At 41.8% G+C, this 21,413-nt stretch overlaps 1 protein-coding gene across 1 annotated transcript; it reads right to left on the reverse strand.

Annotated features, from left to right (window-relative positions):
• Window positions 1–6,180: 6,180 nt before the first annotated feature.
• ASB9 (ankyrin repeat and SOCS box containing 9) lies at window positions 6,181–21,281 on the reverse strand. Its single transcript, XM_031051149.2, has 9 exons — window positions 21,178–21,281; window positions 20,893–21,099; window positions 16,659–16,738; window positions 15,566–15,673; window positions 14,523–14,673; window positions 13,670–13,804; window positions 12,275–12,466; window positions 8,949–9,114; window positions 6,181–7,788 (listed from the first exon to the last, which is right to left on the reverse strand). Exons 2-8 carry the CDS (start codon window positions 20,984–20,986, stop codon window positions 8,990–8,992), a joined length of 885 nt encoding a protein of 294 aa, XP_030907009.1. The 5' UTR covers window positions 20,987–21,099; window positions 21,178–21,281; the 3' UTR covers window positions 6,181–7,788; window positions 8,949–8,989.
• Window positions 21,282–21,413: the final 132 nt, after the last annotated feature.

A 21,413-nucleotide genomic window follows, 5' to 3' on the forward strand; every position in this document is an offset into this window, starting at 1 on the left:
AAATTGTTTGAAGTGATCAGAAAACAGGACAGAAGTAATTTGTAGAAAAATGTTACCAAGAAATATTTATTTTTCCCCTGGTTATATTAAAATATCTGGACTTCAATAGAAGTCTGAGATGGCCAAAATGGTAATTAAACTACTATGTTTTTACTGTCAGCTGAAGTAGCTTCCAAGGGTGATGTGTGATATAAAATGAGGTTGTTCATTCCAGCCCACGTACACATTACCAACCTCACCACTGCTGAGGAAACAACAGCCTCATGATGAACATAACTGGAGCTTAGTGTTAAAATGTGCGTCACTTAAGATCAGGGCCATGCTAATTAAACCAAAAACTCTACAGCCTTTAGATATCTGAGGTGCATGCTTCCCACCCAGCTGGTTACAGCACTCCCCCTCTCGGGCTTAGGCTGCAGAGGTGAATTCTAATAGATTAAGCCCAGAGGCATTCAGGTGATGGAGAGCAAAGCAGAGCTCCTATATCCTTATATATGCTCTTGCAGGGGGGTTGGACTAGATGATCTTTTGAGGTCCCTTCAAACCCTCGGGATTCTGTGATTCTGTGATTCTGTGATCCTTTCCCTTATGGCTTTTATAGAGCTAGAAGAAACTGGTGAAGGAGCTGTCCACCATATATATGCCAGCCAACTGCAATCCTGCACATCAGTAACACAAACACTCTAAGTTAGTGATACCATTTCTGCACCCTACTTTTTTTTCTCACTGATATTTGTAATATTCTAGGCAGCTCCTGTAGAAGGTTCATTTACACAAGGCAAATAGCAAATGCACATCTCCAGGTAGGCACTTCTATGTCTTATTGAATTACCTTATCTAGCAGGATATGAAGATTTGCCATAATTATTCATGGCACATATTACATTGAAAAGGCCTAACCTACATGTAGTCAGGTGAAGGCATTTATTTCTAAGACATGAAGCTGAATTAGATCATCATAAGCAATGCATATATCCCTTGGGCTGTAGAACACGAAAAGCTGTATAAACAAAACATGGTAAAGAAGATATGGAAATAAGGCATTCCCCTGAAATCAGTCACTGCACAGCATGGAGCACAGATGTGACAAGTCCTGGCTGTGGCACCAAATGGCTTTGTAAAGTTCTGTGCTGCATGCTTTTTTAGAAAGCTCCAAAGGTCTCCAAGGAGCATTCTTGCCTGAAATAAATAAAGAGAAGGACTTTTGCCTAGAGCTGCTGTATAGAAAGTCGTAACAGTCAGCCTGTAAATTTAGGAAGCTGACAGTAGCAATTATTTCCTTAGAAGAAAGAAAGGGTTTTGAAGGGTATTATACTCCAGTAAGCACTCATTCTGAACACCAAGGCACATTTCAGTGTCTAATTGGTTAATTATATGTAATTTCAGTAGCTATGGATGTTCCATTTTCTGGAAATGCTCTTTTTTTCTGTCAGGTGTCAATGGATGTTGAAGGAAAAATGTCTTAAGCAAACTCCAATGGAAAAAAACTAAGTCAATAAGTAACCTTTCTAAGACTGAGAGTGCTGCAGGATACCTCTAATTACCAGGTCATTGATAAACAGTGACCAAGTAGTGAGAACGTCTGTGTTCATTTTTCTCTACAGTTTTCCAGTGCCTTCCTCACAGCATCTGTGAATGATAAAAATATTGGTTTTCACCATAAAAGGAAAGTAAATATAAAGCACGGTTAATCCATCAGTTAAGAGAAACCCTGCATCCTGCTGGATCCCACTTTTGGACAATTGATGCAGAAAGGTTGAGCAATAGTTAGATAGTAAAAAAGTTGCATGGGTTTTGGATGGAAATAGCAATGATGGGTGATCCCCTGGTCCATGTGAGCCCGAGGCTGCATTAACTCCTGGAACCACTATTCTACTAGCTCAGTTTTATCACTGATTATTCCTCTTGCAAAACTTTTCTGTGTGCCAGGAATACCATCTGCTGGCTAAACCTAGTGCTGTCCAGAGGAGTGGCTAAAGTCCCCATGGTGGCTGCTTTTCTGCCCTCTGGCCCCAGGAGGGCTCTTGTGCTTGGAGCAGCAGGCAGGCAGTGGTAGAGGAAGGCAGCAAATCACTATCTCATCTTCCCCAGCCAGAAATGTATTCAGTTACTCCTTTCCTGCATGTCCCTCAAAGTTCTGGCTTTCAGTTCATACGGTTTGGGGGCTTTTAGCAGTCATGCTTAACAAGGAAGAAATGCCTGAACACCTCAGCTGCACAGGCACATGGAAGAGCAGACAGACTCCAGACTGTGTGCAAGGATCAGGCATGATCTCTTTGCCATACCTCAGGAGAAGAACTATCTGTGCTAAGCACTTTGACAGAGCTTTGCACATAGAAGCTCCCCTTTAATACGGGAAAAGCATGCAAAACAATTGAGATAATTTTTATGGAATGAGATAACTGAAAGAAGAGAGCATGTTCAAAACCCCTTCAGGAAATGAGCTGAGGGTATTTCAATAGGTATTTCTTTTGGATTAAGCTGTCTGATTGTATGATCCAAGGACAGAGAAGTGTCTGAGACACACTACAGGGCACACAAAGAATGCAGCTGAGAAGATGTAGAAGGCTCCCCTTTTATATATACATATATATTTTTTTTTTTTTGGGGGGGGAGGGAATACTTTATTTACAGGTAGAATCACCGTATTTCGGGCACCCAGCTAGCCTCCAGGCAGTGGAGGCTGGGAGTCTTTGGCTTGGGTAAAAAAAGAAAGCTATGAGAGGGAGGGATAAGACAGAGGAATTATCGAGGGAGTACCTTGACAGAAAAGAGTAAAAAACAATTGTAAATTTTCTCAGATAAAATCAACCAGAAACCCTCATAGAACAAGTGGAGAGAATCAGCTATACACAAAATGCATGGTGGAGCTATAGTCTCCTGTTTATAGGATGCCACGGGTGCTGTGAATTTGCATGGTTACCCAGACATGCAGGCCCTGAGGGCGCCACCAGTACTTACTGCCCAGTGGCAATCCCCGGGCATCCCCCACCCTGCCTGCGGCCCAGAGCCCCATTTCATCCCCTCTGGGGCTGCCAGTCCTTGCCCCAGGGATGCCCTAACGCAGACATCTTGTCTTACACTCTTATGTACTGACACTGCCAGTGAGAAGCTAATAGTGAATTCAAGTCAGACAGTTGTGCTGGACAAACTGGTTTAGAGAAAGGCTTATTTTCACCAAAAATAAGGAGGATCACTCTCCAAGGATAGAAAAAAAGAGATTGAATCTATTTTATTCTAGAAGGAGAGTTGAATTGACTTCTATCACCTCTAAATAATATGTCCCTGTAGCCCAACCTTTGGATAATATTTTTCATGCGTTTTGCTGTCCTGCAAGAAAAATTAACAATTTGCTTGATTTGGATTGAACTATTTGGGGTTGCTTTTGTTTATTTCTAACCTTAGAAATAATAAAAGTAATTATAGTTTGAAAGAGAGAAAAAGCTACGTTTCAACCCTTGCTCCGTTAGGAAAACCTTTTGGGTAGGGTTTCTGACTGACTACAAAAAAGGCTGCAAGCTGTGAGCAAAGCCATACCCCTCCAGCAGTCAGTGAACAAAGAGAGTTAGTACTCTCAGCACCTGAGGAGAGCTTCACCTATTCTATGTGACAAATTCATAGACTTAACTCAAAGGAAGTCAGATCACAGAATCATAGAATCATAGAATGGTTTGGGTTGGAAAAGACCTTAAGATCATCAATTTCCAACCCCCCTGCCACGGGCAGGGACACCTCACACTAGACCATGTCTCCCAAAGCACTGTCCAGCCTGGCCTTGAACACTGACAAGGCTGGAGCATGTATGTGAGCATATGCTCACACCTTGTGCACACTGACGTCTAATTAGCAGAGGAGCACAATACATCTGTTGGTTATTCTGCACCCATGAATATGAATAGAGATATTTCAGAAAATAATGTCTATATTTCTTGCTCAAGACACTTGGAAAGACAGAGATGCCACCGACCAGCTTATGGGAAGAATTGAATATAAACAATCGGTAGGGACAAATAGTTTGTCAGCCTCAGCCCTCATGCTTTTGTCAGGAGGGTGCAAAGAGAAGTTGGGTACAGGGGTGACACACCTTCAGGGAGAACAGGGAAAAGCAAAACAGCTCTTGGGAACTTTGCACCTCACAGAAGACTGCAACACCAACAGTTCTTGTTTCAGGTCAACTATTTAACCAAAGATAAAACCAACACAATTTCTGTTCCCCAAAATACATAATTTAATAAAAAGTGCAGTTTCAATAACAAGGAGGCAACCATATACTTGTGGTATTGTAACATCTTTTTCAGGTCTGTATGAAACTTCAGGATTCAAAGTCAGAGTGCTCTCACAATACAAAGAGCTGCTGCAACAGCTACCACTGTATTTTTCAGAAAGAAAAAGTCGTCATAAAGAAAAGCTCTAGGGATTTCAAAAGCCCCAGACTCAGTAGAGACTCCACAGTTTAATTTGTGAAGTGAGTCAGCTGACAGAATACAAACTCAGTTTTACTTCACAGTAAAGCTGTGAATCTAGTCCTGTGTCTCTTGAATCAGTAATGATTAATGAGTTTCAAACCCTTTAAAAATGCAAAAAGCAGTAGTTCAGAAAGGAAAGGCTTCACCTGGCATAAAAAAGAAACAAGACCTTGCTGTACAGCAATATAACCCAGTTATTGTCCAGGTATCCTTGCTGCCCAGGTACTCAGGTAGGGCTGGAATAAGGGTTACCATGTTGAATGAGGATATGAGAATTTGAAACATTCGTCCTCCCAGCAATAGCTCACAGCAGCCATTTTAAAGAAAAATGGACTCCCTGAGGCATCAGATGTTGCCTGTATGCATGAAAGTGAGTATCCCTTGGAGCAGTGAGCTGAGAAATGTATCAAGGAATGTCAATTGCTCAATATGCAGAGAAATAACTCCCAGGAATTTTAATCCAAAGCCAGCAGGGTTTAGACTCTGACTGCAGGGCAAAGCAGTCTCCATTTTAACACGTACTGTGTGTACGTTAAGCAAGAAAAAGTGGCTTCAGAAGCATCAAGTCCTAGAACAGTGGCTCTCAAGAGCATGAGTTTGAGGAGAAATGAGTATATGCTAATCTAGGGACACAAGCACACTCTTTCCACTCTTCTAGCACCACTAATTGGATATTCTGCATCTGGTCTGTCCCATTTTGCTAAGCTAGTAAAGTAAAATTTATTTCCTTCTTAGTCACCTTGAAATGAATTCATGTCAGTGGACAGGCAAGAGAAGATTCTCTGCATATGCTCTAAAAAGCTGCATATTATGTTTACTGGATTAGGATGTCTGTGGTTTCCAGTTAAGAGAAAGAAATGAAATGCCGAGAAATGGGCAGGGCAGCTGTGGACCTTTGCACATGACTGCAGAATGAAGAGCTGAGTCCTGGGACATTACTGATTCCATCTAGCAACTTCTGTAGAGCCAAAACAATTTTGCAATAATTTGTAGTACCAGACATCTTTCAATAAATCAAAAAATACTTTTCTTGTTTAAATCAGTTGTCTTCTTTTGTTGAGGTGTTGGTTGTTCAGTTCTATGCTTTTCATAAACAACCCTGTATCCAACAGAAACATCTTATAAAGCCACTTGCTGGTTATTGCCCTCTCTTTCAGCTTGTCTCTGTGTTCAGAGACTCTCAGAGATGCATCTAATGGAGAGAGAATTACTGCTCTCTCATGTTTCTCCAGCTTCAGGTGAATATTGGCAGACACTCCTTGAACTTCTGATCCTAAAGGTTTTCACACACTCACTTCCAGTGAAGGCACACACAGGGGCATCCAGATCACTTGCTGAGGAGACGGGGGAAATAAATTCATGCAAATCGGTAAAAAATCCTCAAACAAACTAAAGATGGTGAGCACCTTAATTTATATCTTTTCCTTCCTTTCTTTTTTTTTGTGAAATCTTCAGCTCTTTTTCACTAACCCTCCAGTGAACAGAAAAAGATTTGGAAGAGTCCAACTCTACCTTAAAGTATCAGCAAAATGCAAGACTTTCACAGTATTTGCATATTAGTCTTATCTTTGCTATAGGTCTGTTCGAAGGAATTATTCTGTACACTCACCACCTGTAGGCAGAATTGCAGACAATGAGAATTCAGTCCAAAATTCCATAGTATTAGACAATACACAAAATTAGTGCTACAATTTTAAAAATGAAAGCAAAAAAATAAGAGTATAAACCGTTTATTTTTGAGGAAATATCCTATACAACTGTGGCTTGACTACCATTAAACTTCTAACAAAGTAATAGAAAAGAATCTGGTAAAATAGATTCTTGAAAATCTTGAAAGTCCTGCATTACCTTTAGAATGATTTCAAATATAGGAAAAATCCAAACCTCACCTATAAGGAGCTTATTCGGCTTGCATCTTGTACAACTTTTACAGTTTATAACTGGGTAAGTGTTGATGCATAAAGCTGTAATTTGCCAGTGTTGATCACAATTCATATTAAAATAAATAAGCAAACACACTGAGATGATACAAGCTGAGCATATGGAATTCATCCTAATTACACTTGATCAGAGGGATTCAAGTAAACAGAGTCACACTATGAAATTTCCAAAAGAAAAGCAATCTAAAAGCAATGCTCTCACCACCTTCTCAGAGCAATTTTCTCCTGATATGAGCATTACTCCTATAAACCCATTGGCTAAATTTATAAAATAAGATGTTTAAAGGTAAATTATAAAACTAATTCATAAAAAATGGTTCTTCATCGTCTAAAATATAATAAGCTGGACCTTTAGCTTTCAGATATGTCACCAAATCAGGGATTCTTTACACTTAAATCTTCAAAAGTTAAGCACTAGGTTCATTATCTGTTCTCTGCCTTTTCAATGCAGATTCAGCTTATCCAAGATACCAGTTTTAGAAGGATTCACCTTTCCCACCCAAAATGCCTGTTTTTATTCAACTCATGAAGGCAGATGTCTATTTTATTTCCCCTGGAGGAAGGAAGGAATATAGAAGACCATTTTAAACCATCCAGTGAGTTTTTACATGGCTCAAATTATGTGTGATGAATAGGTCAGGTAAGTGAGGATTCCTATGTTTCTCTGTCACAAGGGGAATTATGAACCTAACTGTGTTTGTAATTTTGTCCTGTTAAGGTACAATTTAGTGTCCCACAATACCAACAGAACTACTCTTGTTGTGTTTGATCAGCACAAAAGAAAAATCAAACCATCATACTGGATGCCTATAGCCAGAAGATACATCCAGCTGAGGATTTGAATTGCTATTTATATCAAATATGAACATCCAGGTAGCTTTTGATCCATCCTCTTTAACTTCTCATATGCAAAAGGAAGGTTTGCACACCACACAACAGCACACTAGTAAACATCAAAATAACTTTGTGTGTTTGAAGGCTGCTGTTCACTTAGGAAATGAAGAATCCATATAATGTCATTGCTGGCATTAACAACGTCATCACAGCTTTCACACACCAAATCCACTCTTGAAGCAGTCTTCAATGCAAAGTGAAAAAAAAAAAAGGATCTCCAAAATCATCAAAGTGCGTGCTCTGTCCCTCTAACACAGGAGTGTTGTGGCAGTACTCCCTCAGGGGAAGTGGTGGGTGTGCTGCTGCCCCCAGGTAATGCAGATGCACCATGGTTCAGAGGTGGAGAGGGGACAGGGAGGTGGGCAGGAGAGTTAGAGCTTCAGCATCCTTGCTTCTGTGTGTATCAGGCAGATATCCCCCGGGGGAGCACCCAGGAGAGCACAGAGTGGTCATAACTGCACTTTGGTTTGTGGCAGCAGGACATGTTTCTAGGAGGGAAAGAAAAACACTATTGTTAAAGTTTAGCTGGAGGGAATATTTGTTCTTGTGACCTCAGTGGAATAAGAACCACATGTCATGCTTGTTTGAGAGACACACACTGATCCATCAGCTCAGCAACCACTTTGGGGGCAGAAATTATCCATTATCTCTTTAATGGGTTTTAATTCAGTATTTTGATTGTTTTATGACCACACATTAGAGGTGTTATTATTAACACTGCCATGAAAATTGATATGAATGATTAGCATCTCTCCAAGAGAGAAATTATCTATTTTTTTGGGTGGGTAAAGGGATAGAAGCTGTTGTTTTTCTGACACATGCTGAGAAATGCTCAGGAAATATCACTAATTTTCAGGGCAGAAAGGGGGAACACTTGATGCCTGCAACTGATAGCTTGTGCCCTTGAAAAATAATATACTACAAGGAGAAAATATGTAGTTCTGAAGTGTGTCTCCCTTATGTCTCAAAGCATCAGGAATAAGTGATTTTAATGGATTATGAAAAACTTTCCCCCCACTATGATTGCACTGTAGGGAGCTGCCATCAGCAGTGACCTACTTGCTGTCATGGCAGAAATATGTGCTTCAGATGCTGGCCTAAATGCACATGATTGATGGTTGGTGCTCCTCCATCTGCAGTGTAATATACTTAGAAAATAAATAACATCTGCCAGAGGGCCCCATTTGTTTTGCAAGTAGATTCAGTTGGCTTCCCTTTCCTTACCCATACAGTGGTGTGGGTGTGTGTGTCTGCCCTCACAGATGGCAGGCACATGAGTGCTATCCTCAGTATCTTCAATATACACATTACTGCTGCACTGGGCTATGTGCTTTCTTCGTAAAGGGCTGTCAACCACGAGCACTCTGAACCTGTGCCAGAGAATCAAGAGATCTATTTTAAAATGCTATGCTCATTTTCTACGCTTTCTAGGGGGCTCTCAAGTCACATTTCCAAGCTTCACCATGCAATCATGGAGAATTCTTTCTTTACAAAATGACATATTTGCTAGGGGTGGTGGCAGCATGTTTTGAGCGAGTTGGTCAGTCCCATGCTTCTTGGGCCTTTCATGGCTTTACTACAGACCAGCAATTAACATTGCATGCATTGGCAATACTACTGATCAGAAAAGAGTTTTTCCTCAACAAACCTTGCTGTGTTATTCAAGGCACCAATTCAAACACGTAAGGCTTATAAATGGAGAAGGAAATGTTTCAGCTCTTCTGGGAGGAGAAGTCCACTTATTTTTTGATGTTGCTTGTGTCCAAAGCACCTCCTGATGCACAGGCGGCACAACTGCATCAAGGAGAGTGGCCCTGGAGAAAGAGAGGAAAAAAGTTACACATGTGGCTTTATCACTCCAAAATTGTTAACCAGAAACATCAGCTGTGCATCACTGCTCCCCCCACCTTCTGCAACCTACTTTGTGCCAAGGGTTCATGGGCCCCACAATGCTCAGCAGTGAAAGACAGACCTGCAGCCACCAAAGGACATCAGCCCACCTGCAGTGCACTTCAAGCCTAGTTACTCACTCTCTGTCATTACACAGTCACAATTAGCATCAGCAGTGTCAGTCTTTCCCTTTTAAGCTGCATGAGTGGGAAACAGTTTGTGTTGTCTAAGAAGAGATGATCCATGCTTCCTTCAAAGTCCTTCTCACTTCTCCAGTGAGATCCAGGTTTGCAGCCCACTTCTTGCTTGAGACTGACAGTCACAGAGGGGCTATAGAAGGGCAGATAAAAAGGGTGCAAGGAGGCAGCAGCAGCAAGCATGGACAAAGGGGGGGTGCTGGGAGTGGGGAGGAGATAAGAAAAGTCACTGTAGGAAGCAAAAGGGAGGTAGGTGAGCTGGGAGAGGACAATTTAGGTACCACATGACATGCCTGCCTGCTGGGCAGCTAAGATAGCAGTGACCAGGGAGCTGAAGTGTTAGAGCCAGTGGAGGAGTACAAGGCAGTGGGAAAGAATAGGGGCTGCAGCAAAAACATAGTGAGGTGACAGCTTTAATCACCTTTTGAGACTTCCCACATGCAGGTTACCACATTTCCAGCAGATCTACAAGGCTGAAAACCGCTGTACTGGAAGGGCTGTGCAAAGAGTTGCACCCTTCTGCTAGAACTCAGCAAATGAGTTGTTAGTTACCCAAAGGCTGGGTACAAAGCAAGGCAAGTCAATATAGGACAAGTTAAACTGGCTATTGTAGTGTCACACTGTGTGTGTCTTTGGCCATTCTGATCCCACAGATAAATGCCCTGCGTGTAAACATCTCATTTTAAAAACCTTCAATTAAAAATTAAGATTACTTCAAACCTAAAGACTTATCAAAACACTGGAAAATATTTAGCAAGCACAAGCATACTCCTTAAAAACACAGTGCATTTTGGGATCATCAGCTTGTTCTCCAGCCCACAAGTAGGACTTTCTCTGCAATGCATTCAGGGTATGTGGTGGTCTGGCAGGTTGATGAAGTACTGGGAAGGGAGACCACCACATGTCCTACACCTGTTCTAGGCTAGTCCTACGGTGACTAGGTGAGCACACTCATCAATTCATCTCTGGGGGGAAAACATGCCACAGATGCTGCCCCCAGAAACTGTGGCATGGGGGGAGAGGAGCCGTGTGTGGGACAGGGGCAGGAGAGCAGCAGCTCATTCATGCCAGTGCTGAGGGGCTGTGGGGCTGGCAGGGTGCTCTGATCCCCACAGCACATCTCCAAATCTCTGTGTGAAACCAGAGGGGTAACGTTACAGCACTATCATGAGTTGCACCTGACAGTTCAGCCAGCAAAAGAAGTTGGACATCAGCTGTCCATCAAGCATGACCCTACTCAGAGAACGGTATGTTGCAGAACACCAGAAAAACACTACTCAGCATCAAAATGCCTTTCAGACATTTATAGTTTCTGATGTCAATTGCTGAATTTCACTTAGAAAAGCTCCTTACTGCGCTAGCTGTCAACTCAGCCTGAGCAGCAGTTCTCAAGCCAGCTCCATAGGGTGTGCCTGAAACATTATTCTATCTCAAATAAACACGACACACATGGTGCCACAGGAGCTGGGAGTCTATTGCAGCAGGGATTTGAGCTGAAAAGAACACCACTGTGCACCATAGATTAGACTATGAAACCAAATACCCGTTGCTCACACGTAACATGCACAGCACAGTCGTTTTTATGCTCTTATGTTCCTGTCATTATTTCAAACAGGGCCTGACTCATCACTTTGCTATTCCAGTTTTATCGTGATGTAAACTTTTTATGACAACAAATCACATCAACATCTAACTGGCATAACAGTCATGGACCACATCAGCAGCAGCTTGTTTAAAATAATGAAAATACAGATTATTTAGTAATGTGTATAGCTTACTGACTGAATGAGAACACAAGTACAACAACGAGTAGACACTAGAGACCTTATTCTAATTTTTCTCAAGAATAGTAAATAAAATTTCTCTCCGCAGTTCATTAAAATATTCATAATCTATAACATAAAATTACCTGGAACTATTTCTTTTACAGGTACAAAATAAGCTCTTCCTAAACATTAACCTTACAGTTAGATACTGTTGGATTATTCAGCACATAATGTTGGCCTTTAAAAGCAGACTAGTGTATAAATGTATATACATATATAAATATATATTAATTATATAATTTCTGTGCAATTTTCCTTAATCCTCACAAAAAAACCCACATTTTTTCATTCTTAAGAAATTTTTGCACCTACATAGGAACATGACCAAACAATTAAAGGGCAAAGAACCAGAAGATCAGTCTTTCAATGTACTTTTTGCTTTCCTCAATATTACATGCTGATATCTCAGTATGAATATCACAGTTGTGGCTGCCCCATCCCTGGCAGTGTTCCAGACCAGGCTGGAATATTTTCAGGCAGGAATATTTTCTGTTTGTAATTCTGCATTTATTCTGAGACAAGTATCTGCACACAGCTGATTGTCAGCATACTGTATAACCAAAGATCTGAGTCCTAGCACTCACTAGCTAGTCTTCAGCTCCCATCAGAGAAGATCTGCTGCCTGTTTGTTAGCACACTCCAGATAACACTCCTGGGTCTACTCCTGTCTCAGACACAAGGGAACTGAGAGGTTCCAGCTGACTTCAGCGCTTTAGATAGTCAGAAAAGGCTACCATTAATACCTAAAGAGTATTTTGTGTTTTTTTTTCACCCTAAACTCTATTTTGTGTTATATTACAAGCTCCATATGATTGCTCTCCAATGCAGTAGATTCACAAATCAGAGGTCAAAAGATGGGTTATTATTGTTAGCACTTAGTGCTTCAGTGTACACTGACACTAGAAAACACAGTGTCCATATGTTAGTGAATGGAGATAAGCTTAGCTATTCTCTGTTTTATTGTGTGAGAACCATGGAATAGTATAGCCTTTTGCAGCAGTTTGTCTGGTTTTCCCCTAACATATCTTGACTGAGAGAATAAAATGAGTGGTAAGGTGCACCTTCTTTCTGCAGGAACAGTCGCCCCACAGGACTGTTGGGTGGTACCAGCTCCATTGGCCTCTTGCTTTCATCATTCTTCACCCAAATGTCTGCTCCAAAGTCAATCAGCAGTGTCACCAGCTCCACACTGCCATTCCTGGCAGCTGCATGCAGAGGGGAGTCCAGGCCCTTGCCACTGTTCACATTTGCTCCTGAACACCAAGACATGAAAAAGAATAATGACAAAGAATAATGGCTATACAGTAGCCATTTTCCATTTCCCACACTAGCTGCTATTTCTCTGAATAATCCATAAATGTTCTAGCATCCACCAGAAGTGGATTTCCTTACACTATGGCTTGGTACTACAGTCTGCACATGAACAACTCACACTAGTTGAGGAAGAGTGGGGTTGTGACTAAGAGTATGATCCCAGAGGAACTTCATTCATGGTTCAGCTCATGAATATCTTGAAGAGGGACAAATATACAGTTCCACCTACAGCCCACCTTTAGTCCCCATCCCAGTGCCCCATTCCATTAAAATACATGCAGGGTTTCAACCTGCTCTGTACTGGAGGCTTAAGCTGGTGGGATTTTCAAATGCCAAATTAACTGTTCAGGAAAAAATGGGAGGATGGAAAAGTTCTAAAGGCATAGTAGGCAGGTAGAGCAGGAGATAAAAAAGCACCTCTGATGAGTGTTCCCCCATCTGTTATCCTTGGGTAATGGCTCCTAAAACACCCTAAGAAGGGTGAGCAGCAGAAGTAATTCTGAACTATTCACAATATTTTTATAGTACACACCCTTCTATAGGAGACTGAAAAAAAAAAAAAACCAAAACCAAAAACCCAACCAAAACCAAACCACAAAACAAACAAAACCAAAAAACCCAATCCCCAAATGGCACAAACCAGTAAATAATAGCCAAACATTTAACATTTAGACTAATTTGTATTTTACTTCTTCCAAAAACCTAAAAGATCACTGTGCTAAATAATGACCTACCTACCTAAAAGGTAGGCAAAATGTTTTCTGAAATCCTATGTAAAAATGATTGAGTCAGTTGTGTTGGGTAAACAGGGAGGAAAAGAAAAAAAGAGAATTTTTTCCTGTCCATATCAAATAACTGTGGCATCACACACACAGACACTGGAAAGGATGGTGTTTGTTCCAACCACCAGTGGCCATGTGAAATCGAGGATCACCCATCATTTGTTGGGAACTGTAAATCTGCATTCTGGTGTCAAGAAGACTCTGGTTACCCTGCTATCCCATGTAACTCGGGGCTGCCATTAAAAGCTAAACATCTTCAGGTCTCAGAGCAGGAACTTCTCTAAATCTTCAATGCGTAGAAAACCCAAATATAGTTGTTGCAGGAAACAAAGGTACATGATCCTCTATTTTTCTCTTTACCTGACTCAAGAAGCTTCTTGGCACAGTTCACTTGCTGGTTCTCACAAGCTACATAAAGTGGAGTACCCAGGTGTTTGATGTTGTGGTCTATATTTACCCCATGGGATGCGAGGAGTTCAACACATTGCACATGACCTTAAAAGGCATAAAGGAAAAGTCAAATTCCCTATTGTAGTGGTGTAATTTGGTGATGATTCAATGTTTTGTTTTGTCAAGAGATGGTAGTTTAATACTTTCTTCCACTCCAGTGTTTCCAACCTGGAAAATAGGAGCTGTAAAGCCACTGTTAGCAAAAACTGGATAAATCCCTCTCATATCAGATGTCTACCAAAGATAAGATGAATCACACTGTGCTTTTGAAGATAGCCAGACAGCTCCCTCAGATGTCCACATCATAGGTGACTGACTTGGACAATGCATTAAATGTAAGGAAGAAGTTCTTTACTGTGAGGGTGCTGAGGCACTGGCACAGATTGACCAGAGAAGCTGTGGCTGCCCCATCCTTGGCAGTGTGCAAGACCAGGCTGGACGAGGCTTGGAGCAGCCTGATCTAGTGGGAGGTGTCCCTGCCCATGGCAGAGGGCTGGAACTGGATGCACTTTAAGGTTCCTTCCAACCCAAACCATTCTATGATCCCCTTCCAGGTGTCACCATGTGAACTCAGAGGCCCCAGGAGCTGAGCTGAGCTGCCCTCAATGAGCACCAGGAGTGGAAGGAAATGCATCACTTGCGAGGAAACCAACTAGGAAGGTATTTCACATGACCAAACTCAAGCAAACTATCTTTATCTCTTTCTTCCACTTCAACACATTCCTAGCAACATGGAAAGGAGTGGTGATGCCTTTGAGATTACCTCTCTTAGCAGCTTCATGGATGGGTGATGCCAAGTCACAGGGTGGGTGTAGGCTGGCTCCGTTCTGCAGCAGTAAATTCAAGCAAGCCACACTGCCGCTGACACAAGCGCTGAACAATGGAGTGTGCCATTCCATAGTAACTCCATTCACCTGAGGGAAAATAGCACAATCAGGCTTTGGTTTTTTTTTTCTATCTTCTCAGTATTTCAAAACTGATGAAAATTATCTGGTTTCTCAATAGAAAACAGGGTTTTCATTTTCTATTTAATTTCTTGGAAAAAAAAGAAAGTGCCTCCTGGTTAGGAAGATGACAAGCTTTTATTAAAAAGATAATGAAGAAAATCTTTTGAAAACTTGCCCCCAGGTCTCTCCTCCTGCAAAAGAATATTGTACCATGCCACCCTGGGCTCTCTCAGGAGTTGCCAAGTTACAAAGTTAAATGCATGCCCATTTCTGTAACCTCAGCTGAAACCCACCTGCCTGTAGCCCTCTCCTGAAAGAGTGCATTTTTAGCTGAAAATGTGCAACCCTATTTTTTTTTTCTAATTTTAAACGGAATGGTAATAAGTATACAATGAGTTTTCTTATTCACTATAATTCTAACATTAGCTTGAAAAGTAGAGGCCATAAGTCACACCTATTTCATTACCTTACTTGCATGGTTTTTCAATTTTCTTCCCATTTTTTTCATGTTGATCCTAACAGTCCTACACCTCTACTTGAGACTCTGCATATCAACACCAATGAGATTAGTTTGTGCATCCTTAACTGTTGCAGGATTATAAAACCTTTGCAAGAAGAATTTCCTCTTATTCTTTCTGTAAATTATGAGAACACTGCAACTTCATTGAAAGAACAGCAGTAACTTGTTTATATCTGTGCTTTCTGGATTGTTTTATTTAAAATGTCCTTTTATAGCATGCATCTTAAGCAGAGCTAAGTACAAAGTGTAAATCACAGTGATATGCTGACACCTAGCATTAAAATATGATTATAAAATATATTAACACTACAGATAATGGTCTGTCTATCATGTACTCACCTGAGCACCATGTTTTAATAGGACGCTGGCACAAGCAGCATGACCCCCTAGGCAGGCTTCGTGCAGTGGAGACACCTGAGCTGCTGTAACAATATTCACATCACTTCCCTGATGAAATAATGAAAAATATCATTGCAACCAACTACCAAAACCCCCCTACAGAAAACAAAAACCCCCAACTTTTTAGCCTTAAAGCCTTATGTAACCAGACCTTTCTCAACTGCCTGGAGTTACTTATCTCAATAAGTAGAGAAAGAGGCTATGAGCCTTCCACACCCTGCTAATCAGTGCAGAAAACTGTAGGCAGTGGACTGTCCAATGGGACAACACAGACATCCTTTTAGGAACTCAGAATGATTTTATTTCTACCACACTATGGATAACAAAACCTGAAATAACAAAACAAGATGAAAAATTGATACTAGAGTTCTTGGCAAGGTCCTGACTGACACATTTTTACATCACTGCTAAAGCCTTCTAACTTCCTGTCTGCCGAGGCTGTGGTTGTTTGACTAAATCAAACACTGAAATGCTTTTGACATGTTTTCTGCTCCTTGTAGCAAGGCAGACTGAAGGAAAGCCAGCCCCTGCATTAGAAATCATTGGTTTGATTCTACAGGAATTTTCATTTCCAGCATGCTTGATGGCCCAAAAGGTTAGGCTGGAAGAATCTCCAATATCCTTCCCTTCCCATCAACTCCTCCACAGGTTAAATCCAAGAATTTCAAAGAAATGGATCAGTGAGGTCAGGAATTGGTTTTCACTAGCCCTGCCCTGCTGTAACATGAGCAGGGGCCCTGGTACCTTCAGGCAATACAGAAACAGATGTGTGTGAGGTTGAATTGAAGTCTCAGCCAGAGCCTTGCCTAGGTCTGGAGCTGCTCCTCAGCCAGGACATCAAATACTGCTTGAAGGAGCAGGAGTTGCAGAAGGAATTCTCCAGCTGCCCAGAGACTTCAGCAACCAGTGTTGCATCACCTGCACCAGCATTAAACTACGACCCAGGGTATATCAATACACCATCAGCTTAGCATACAGAGCTTGCACTAGGCAAAGAGCTGATTGTAGAAAAATCAACCCCGTGAAAGGGTACCTGTTTGATGAGTTTCATCAGAGTAAACAGTCGTCCATGGATAGAAGCATCATGTAAAGGAGACCAGTCTGAAACAAAGTCTGCATAAAAAGAAAGACAGGAAAAAGGCTAACAACTCCATGGACTGTCACATCAGCATACTTTACTTCAACTGCATGACACCAGCAAACCTCTCTTCTTCTATTTTATTACTTGAGCTGCCAAGTTTTCCTTGGAGCAGCTATCGGGAGAGAGTGAGACAAGAGGATAGCTTCTCTCTGGCTGTGTTTTTAACTCATCGTGTGCTGGTGTTGAGCAGCTGCACTCTCTTTCAGAAGACAAGAGAGGGATTTGCAGAAAATTGCATTGCTCTGACTGAGCTTGTCCTTCACTTTGAACTATTCCCGGTGCCTTTGTATTCACAAGCTCATTACACTTTACCTATTAGCGCAAAAGAACCACATTTTGAAGATTTTATGGCTGCTCAGCCATTTACCTCTGCTCAGAGCTGGGCTGGAGTCAACAATACCTGACAAGGAAGGTACCAAAATACAAGCTGTAGATTTTGCCTTGCAGTTTTCAGTGTTTGGTGCTAGCCTCTGAAGTGGTGTATTTTCAGTAATAGCTGTACTGTCTGCATTGTTGAAACCACAAAGTGAAGTATAGCATGTATAAACCATAGAAATATTAACAGAAGGGGAACTTCAGTGGAATCTGGAAAGGGACTTTTTACAAGGGCATGTAGTGACAGGACAAAGGGGAATGGCTTTAAGCTGAAAGAGGGTATCTTAAAAAAATTCTCACTGTAAGGGTGGTGAGACACTGTAACCCAGAGAGATACAGTGTGCTGGAACAGGGTGATAACCAACTGCGTCAGCCATGTTCCAGCCTGTTGCATTACTGCTCTCTCATCTTCAAGCATACTCAGTAAAGGACATGAACATTAAACAAGATAAGATCTAGTATAGTGAGTCTTACAATGGTTTTGTGGTTGGAAAACTCTGCACTATGTAAATTGCAACCTGAGGATGGTGGTGTCTGAAATGTGTATTTTATCACACACAGAATATCTTTGCCTGCATAACTATGTTAGGTAGAGGGATATTTTTCTGCCAGCATAGTGGCCACAAAAGGTCTGATATAGATTTATAGTTATTCTTGCAAGACTCTTTTATGACTGTGCAATATACTTGTCAAGAGTTGTTCATATAGATAAAAGGATTGTTTCTGCTGCTACAATACACAATTTTTGAGTTACTTGATGTAGCACACTTTTGCAAACATACACATTGCATCTTACCATCTCTGAACAATGGCTCATTGATGGACTAAACTAGGCTTTTGATTTTCCCATTTAGAAACTAATTCAATTGCCCAATCTGCATGAGTTGTAAGGGAAGCATGCTTATAGTAATTCTAAAAATCTAGATTGAAGAACAAGTTTTCTGAGCTGCAGATTGATCTTTTTTGTGGCCACACAAATACAGGTGGGGTTTTATGCAATCTACTAAATTGTTATACCATTGTGTCAGCAGTCTTGTGACAAAAAGGGAGGTGCACAGTCACATACATGTGCAGAATTTTTCCATCCAGTGCTTTCTTGAGAAAAGATAGGTTTCTAGTGAAACTCTAAAAAGAGCCAGACCAGAGCCACCTATGGACTGGCCACAGGCTTGCGATTTTGCCAAGTCTTAACAACGATATTAAAGACTGACCACATACATGTCAAAAATAAATGTCAGTGGAAAATAAAGAGGAACATACCTACATGCAGTAATCCAGCTGGGAATTCTGGACTGAAAGGAACTTTCATCCTAAATGGAAGTGAAGGGCTATGGTAGCTTCATACCAGCCTTGGATACATTGGGAAGAGGGGGTTGAAAGGCCTCTGATGACTAATTGCCATGGTATACTTCCAAATCTGCTGCCGTGAACAGCATGGCCCCAAGCTGCAATCTCTCCTGCCCTAACTCCATTTGCAGCAAGCACTCCACCCTGAAGCAGTACTGGGGAGGCAACCCCCCTGCAGGGGAAGGAAAACTTCCTCAGTTCCTGCACCCAAGGCATCACCCCCTTGGCAAAACACAAAGTTTCTATTTTCTGCCTGCTCCAGGCTGGAACTGATGTTCCTTGGCTGGAGATGGAGGAAGGCTGAAGTAGGTGGTGGGGTCTCACTCTGTTCTTCTGCATAGCACAGGAGGCAAGCTGTCAGTAATACAAATGATCCAAACGAAATAGTGACTTTCTGGAGAGTCCTCAAAAAACTTTGCCCACCAGAGCTGCCTAAGGAGTAGAAAGGCCAATGTATGTGGGTGGCAGAGCTGTGTATCACCACAGGAACAAGGATTTCTCATTGCCAATAACATGTACAACTGTTCCTTCACAGTGGAATGAGACTGTTTATCCCAATTTTAAATTTACCCACACCTTAGTCCACAGGCAAGTTGAGTCAGGCCTCAATAGCTTCAGCATCTAGACATGCAAAACCCACTGTTGCAGTGGCATAGGGTCACCTTAGCTCCCCTTTTGCTACTGAAAAGCAAGCCCATTAAACCTCTTGTTTAATTGCACTGCCATCACTTGGACATGTGAACGCTGGCAGGGCTCTGTACACAGAGGGAGCCTTGTAGCAATAGCCACAAAAACATGAGAACCCTGATCACTCTGTGTGGACAACAGAGCACTCATTTTTGTGGCGATGGTTGAAGTAACTTTTTCCAGTCTGATCAGGTGGAGGGTGTTGGCACTCCGTGCCTGTCCCCAGGCTAGTTTCCTCCCATAGCGGTCATGCACAGTGGAGCTTGCAAGGGACTTAGAGATCATTTTGGCAGAGGTTTGCTCTTGCATACATATTTGCATATATGCATGCCTATGGCATTATATACAACAGTATTACAAATGGTATTCTTCATATTCTAAGGCTTTCTCTAAAGTTTATGATATATGTAGCCTGAGCCAAATAAATACATTCCTGCTGTGAGCTGCTAGCAGAGCTTATTGACTCTGGTAAGGAACAGACAGGCACAAGAGGAAAGGAATGAACTCTGGTTTTCAAAGGACCAAACGATCTATGTGGGATAGTGCAGCACGTGGGCTCTCTTCCTTCCAGCCTCCATTTTGCTGGAGTTCATCTCCAGTGTGGATGTGGTTCGATTCGTATTGTTAATAACCTCACTCCCACCCCAGCCTCAGGATGTACATACATGACACCCATGAGGAAAGGCAGACCACACAGCAGATATGCTGATCATCTTTGCATTGTGGTTTTAGGGTCTTAACTTTCTATGAGGTGTGAATGGAAGCATCCTGAACAGCCCAGGAAAGGAGTGAGTGTAAAGTCACATTATCTTAATTACCTCATTCCCTCTGCACTCACCATGAGCTGAAGGAGCAGCTTCTCAGATAACAGAACTACAGGGAACACATCCAGCTAAACTGTTATGTGAATTTAAATTACTTGTCTTCTGTCACCATGTCATATTTTTAATAGCTCTGGGCCAGACAACAGAACAATGATCAGAGTGAGGCCATTTGTCTAAATAACTCTTCACTGGTGACCACAACCGCATTGGTCACAAATGACCACAAAGCCCTGGCCATTGCAGAAGAACCTGCTAGGGCTAGTGGCTCAGCCTGGGGAACAATACTTGGGTCTGCTCATTTGAAAGAAAAAAAGAAAAGGACAAATGATAAAGGATAAAGGGAAAGGAAAAGAAAAAGACAGTAAAAAAAATAGAAAAAAACCCCCCATATATAACCCCCCCAAGCTAAACAACAGCGAAAAAAGAAAGACAAAAAAAAAGTCAAAGAAAAAGGAAAAGGAAAAAAAAGGATAAAAGAAAAAAGAAAAGATAAAAGGAGAAGGAGAAAGGAAAGGAAGGAAGAAGGGAATGAAAAGAGAGAGAAAAAAAAACAAGGGGAACTGAGCCAATGCTGAGCTGCCACATTGCAACTTCTTTTTCAATGCACTGTGGTTTGAGTGTTGCATTTGTTTCCACTTGTACAAACTGTGGTACAGAATCAGACACTTTTTTTTCTGTGATACAATAAAACCCACCAAAAGTACAGTATCAAATAGGAATAGCTTATTAAAATCCTATCTGAAGCTAGGAGGCATGGGGACATATAGTAGGACTGGTTTTGGACCTGCCCTGGAAGCAGAACATCAGGAGCAGCACACCACTGTAGCCTGACCCAACCCTGTGCTGCCACTGCCAGAGGTGAAGTCTTGTGGCAAGGCAGGAGCATTACTTACCCCTCATCAGTGGGTTTGATAGAGACATTGCAGATGCCTGGCCTCTGGCTCCTTGCAGTTTGCTGCCTTTTTGATTTGCTACCTCATCATCCATCTCAGCCCCGTGTGTCCAATTTCTGTTTTTTCACTTCGTGGTCAGTCTCAAGAGTTCAAATTCCATTGTCCCCGTCAAGCTGCCGGTGGTGGGAGTGATCTATTAAGCAGACTCTGCATGCACGAGACAAACAGATCTTGCAACAGACCAGTATGTGGTGCTGGCAGCACTTTGTGCAGAAATTCGAGTACCTGGGTTGGGATTTAACGAAGCAGCTCCCTGGCTGCCCTGGTAGGCAGCCAGCGATCCAGCGAAGCGAGAGATGTGCCTGATGTCACATCCTCTCCAACACGGCACCCAATCGGGGCGCCCGCCGTCCGTTTTTATCAGGAAGGAAATTCTTAGTTTGCCAAAAAAACAAGACAGAAAGAGCCAGTTCAACTAGTTAAGTAAACTCTGCCTGCAGGGGATCTGCAAATAAAACCCA

Source organism: Melopsittacus undulatus, chromosome 2 (assembly GCF_012275295.1).
Source record: "Melopsittacus undulatus isolate bMelUnd1 chromosome 2, bMelUnd1.mat.Z, whole genome shotgun sequence".
In the NCBI taxonomy this organism is placed as follows: domain Eukaryota; kingdom Metazoa; phylum Chordata; class Aves; order Psittaciformes; family Psittaculidae; genus Melopsittacus; species Melopsittacus undulatus.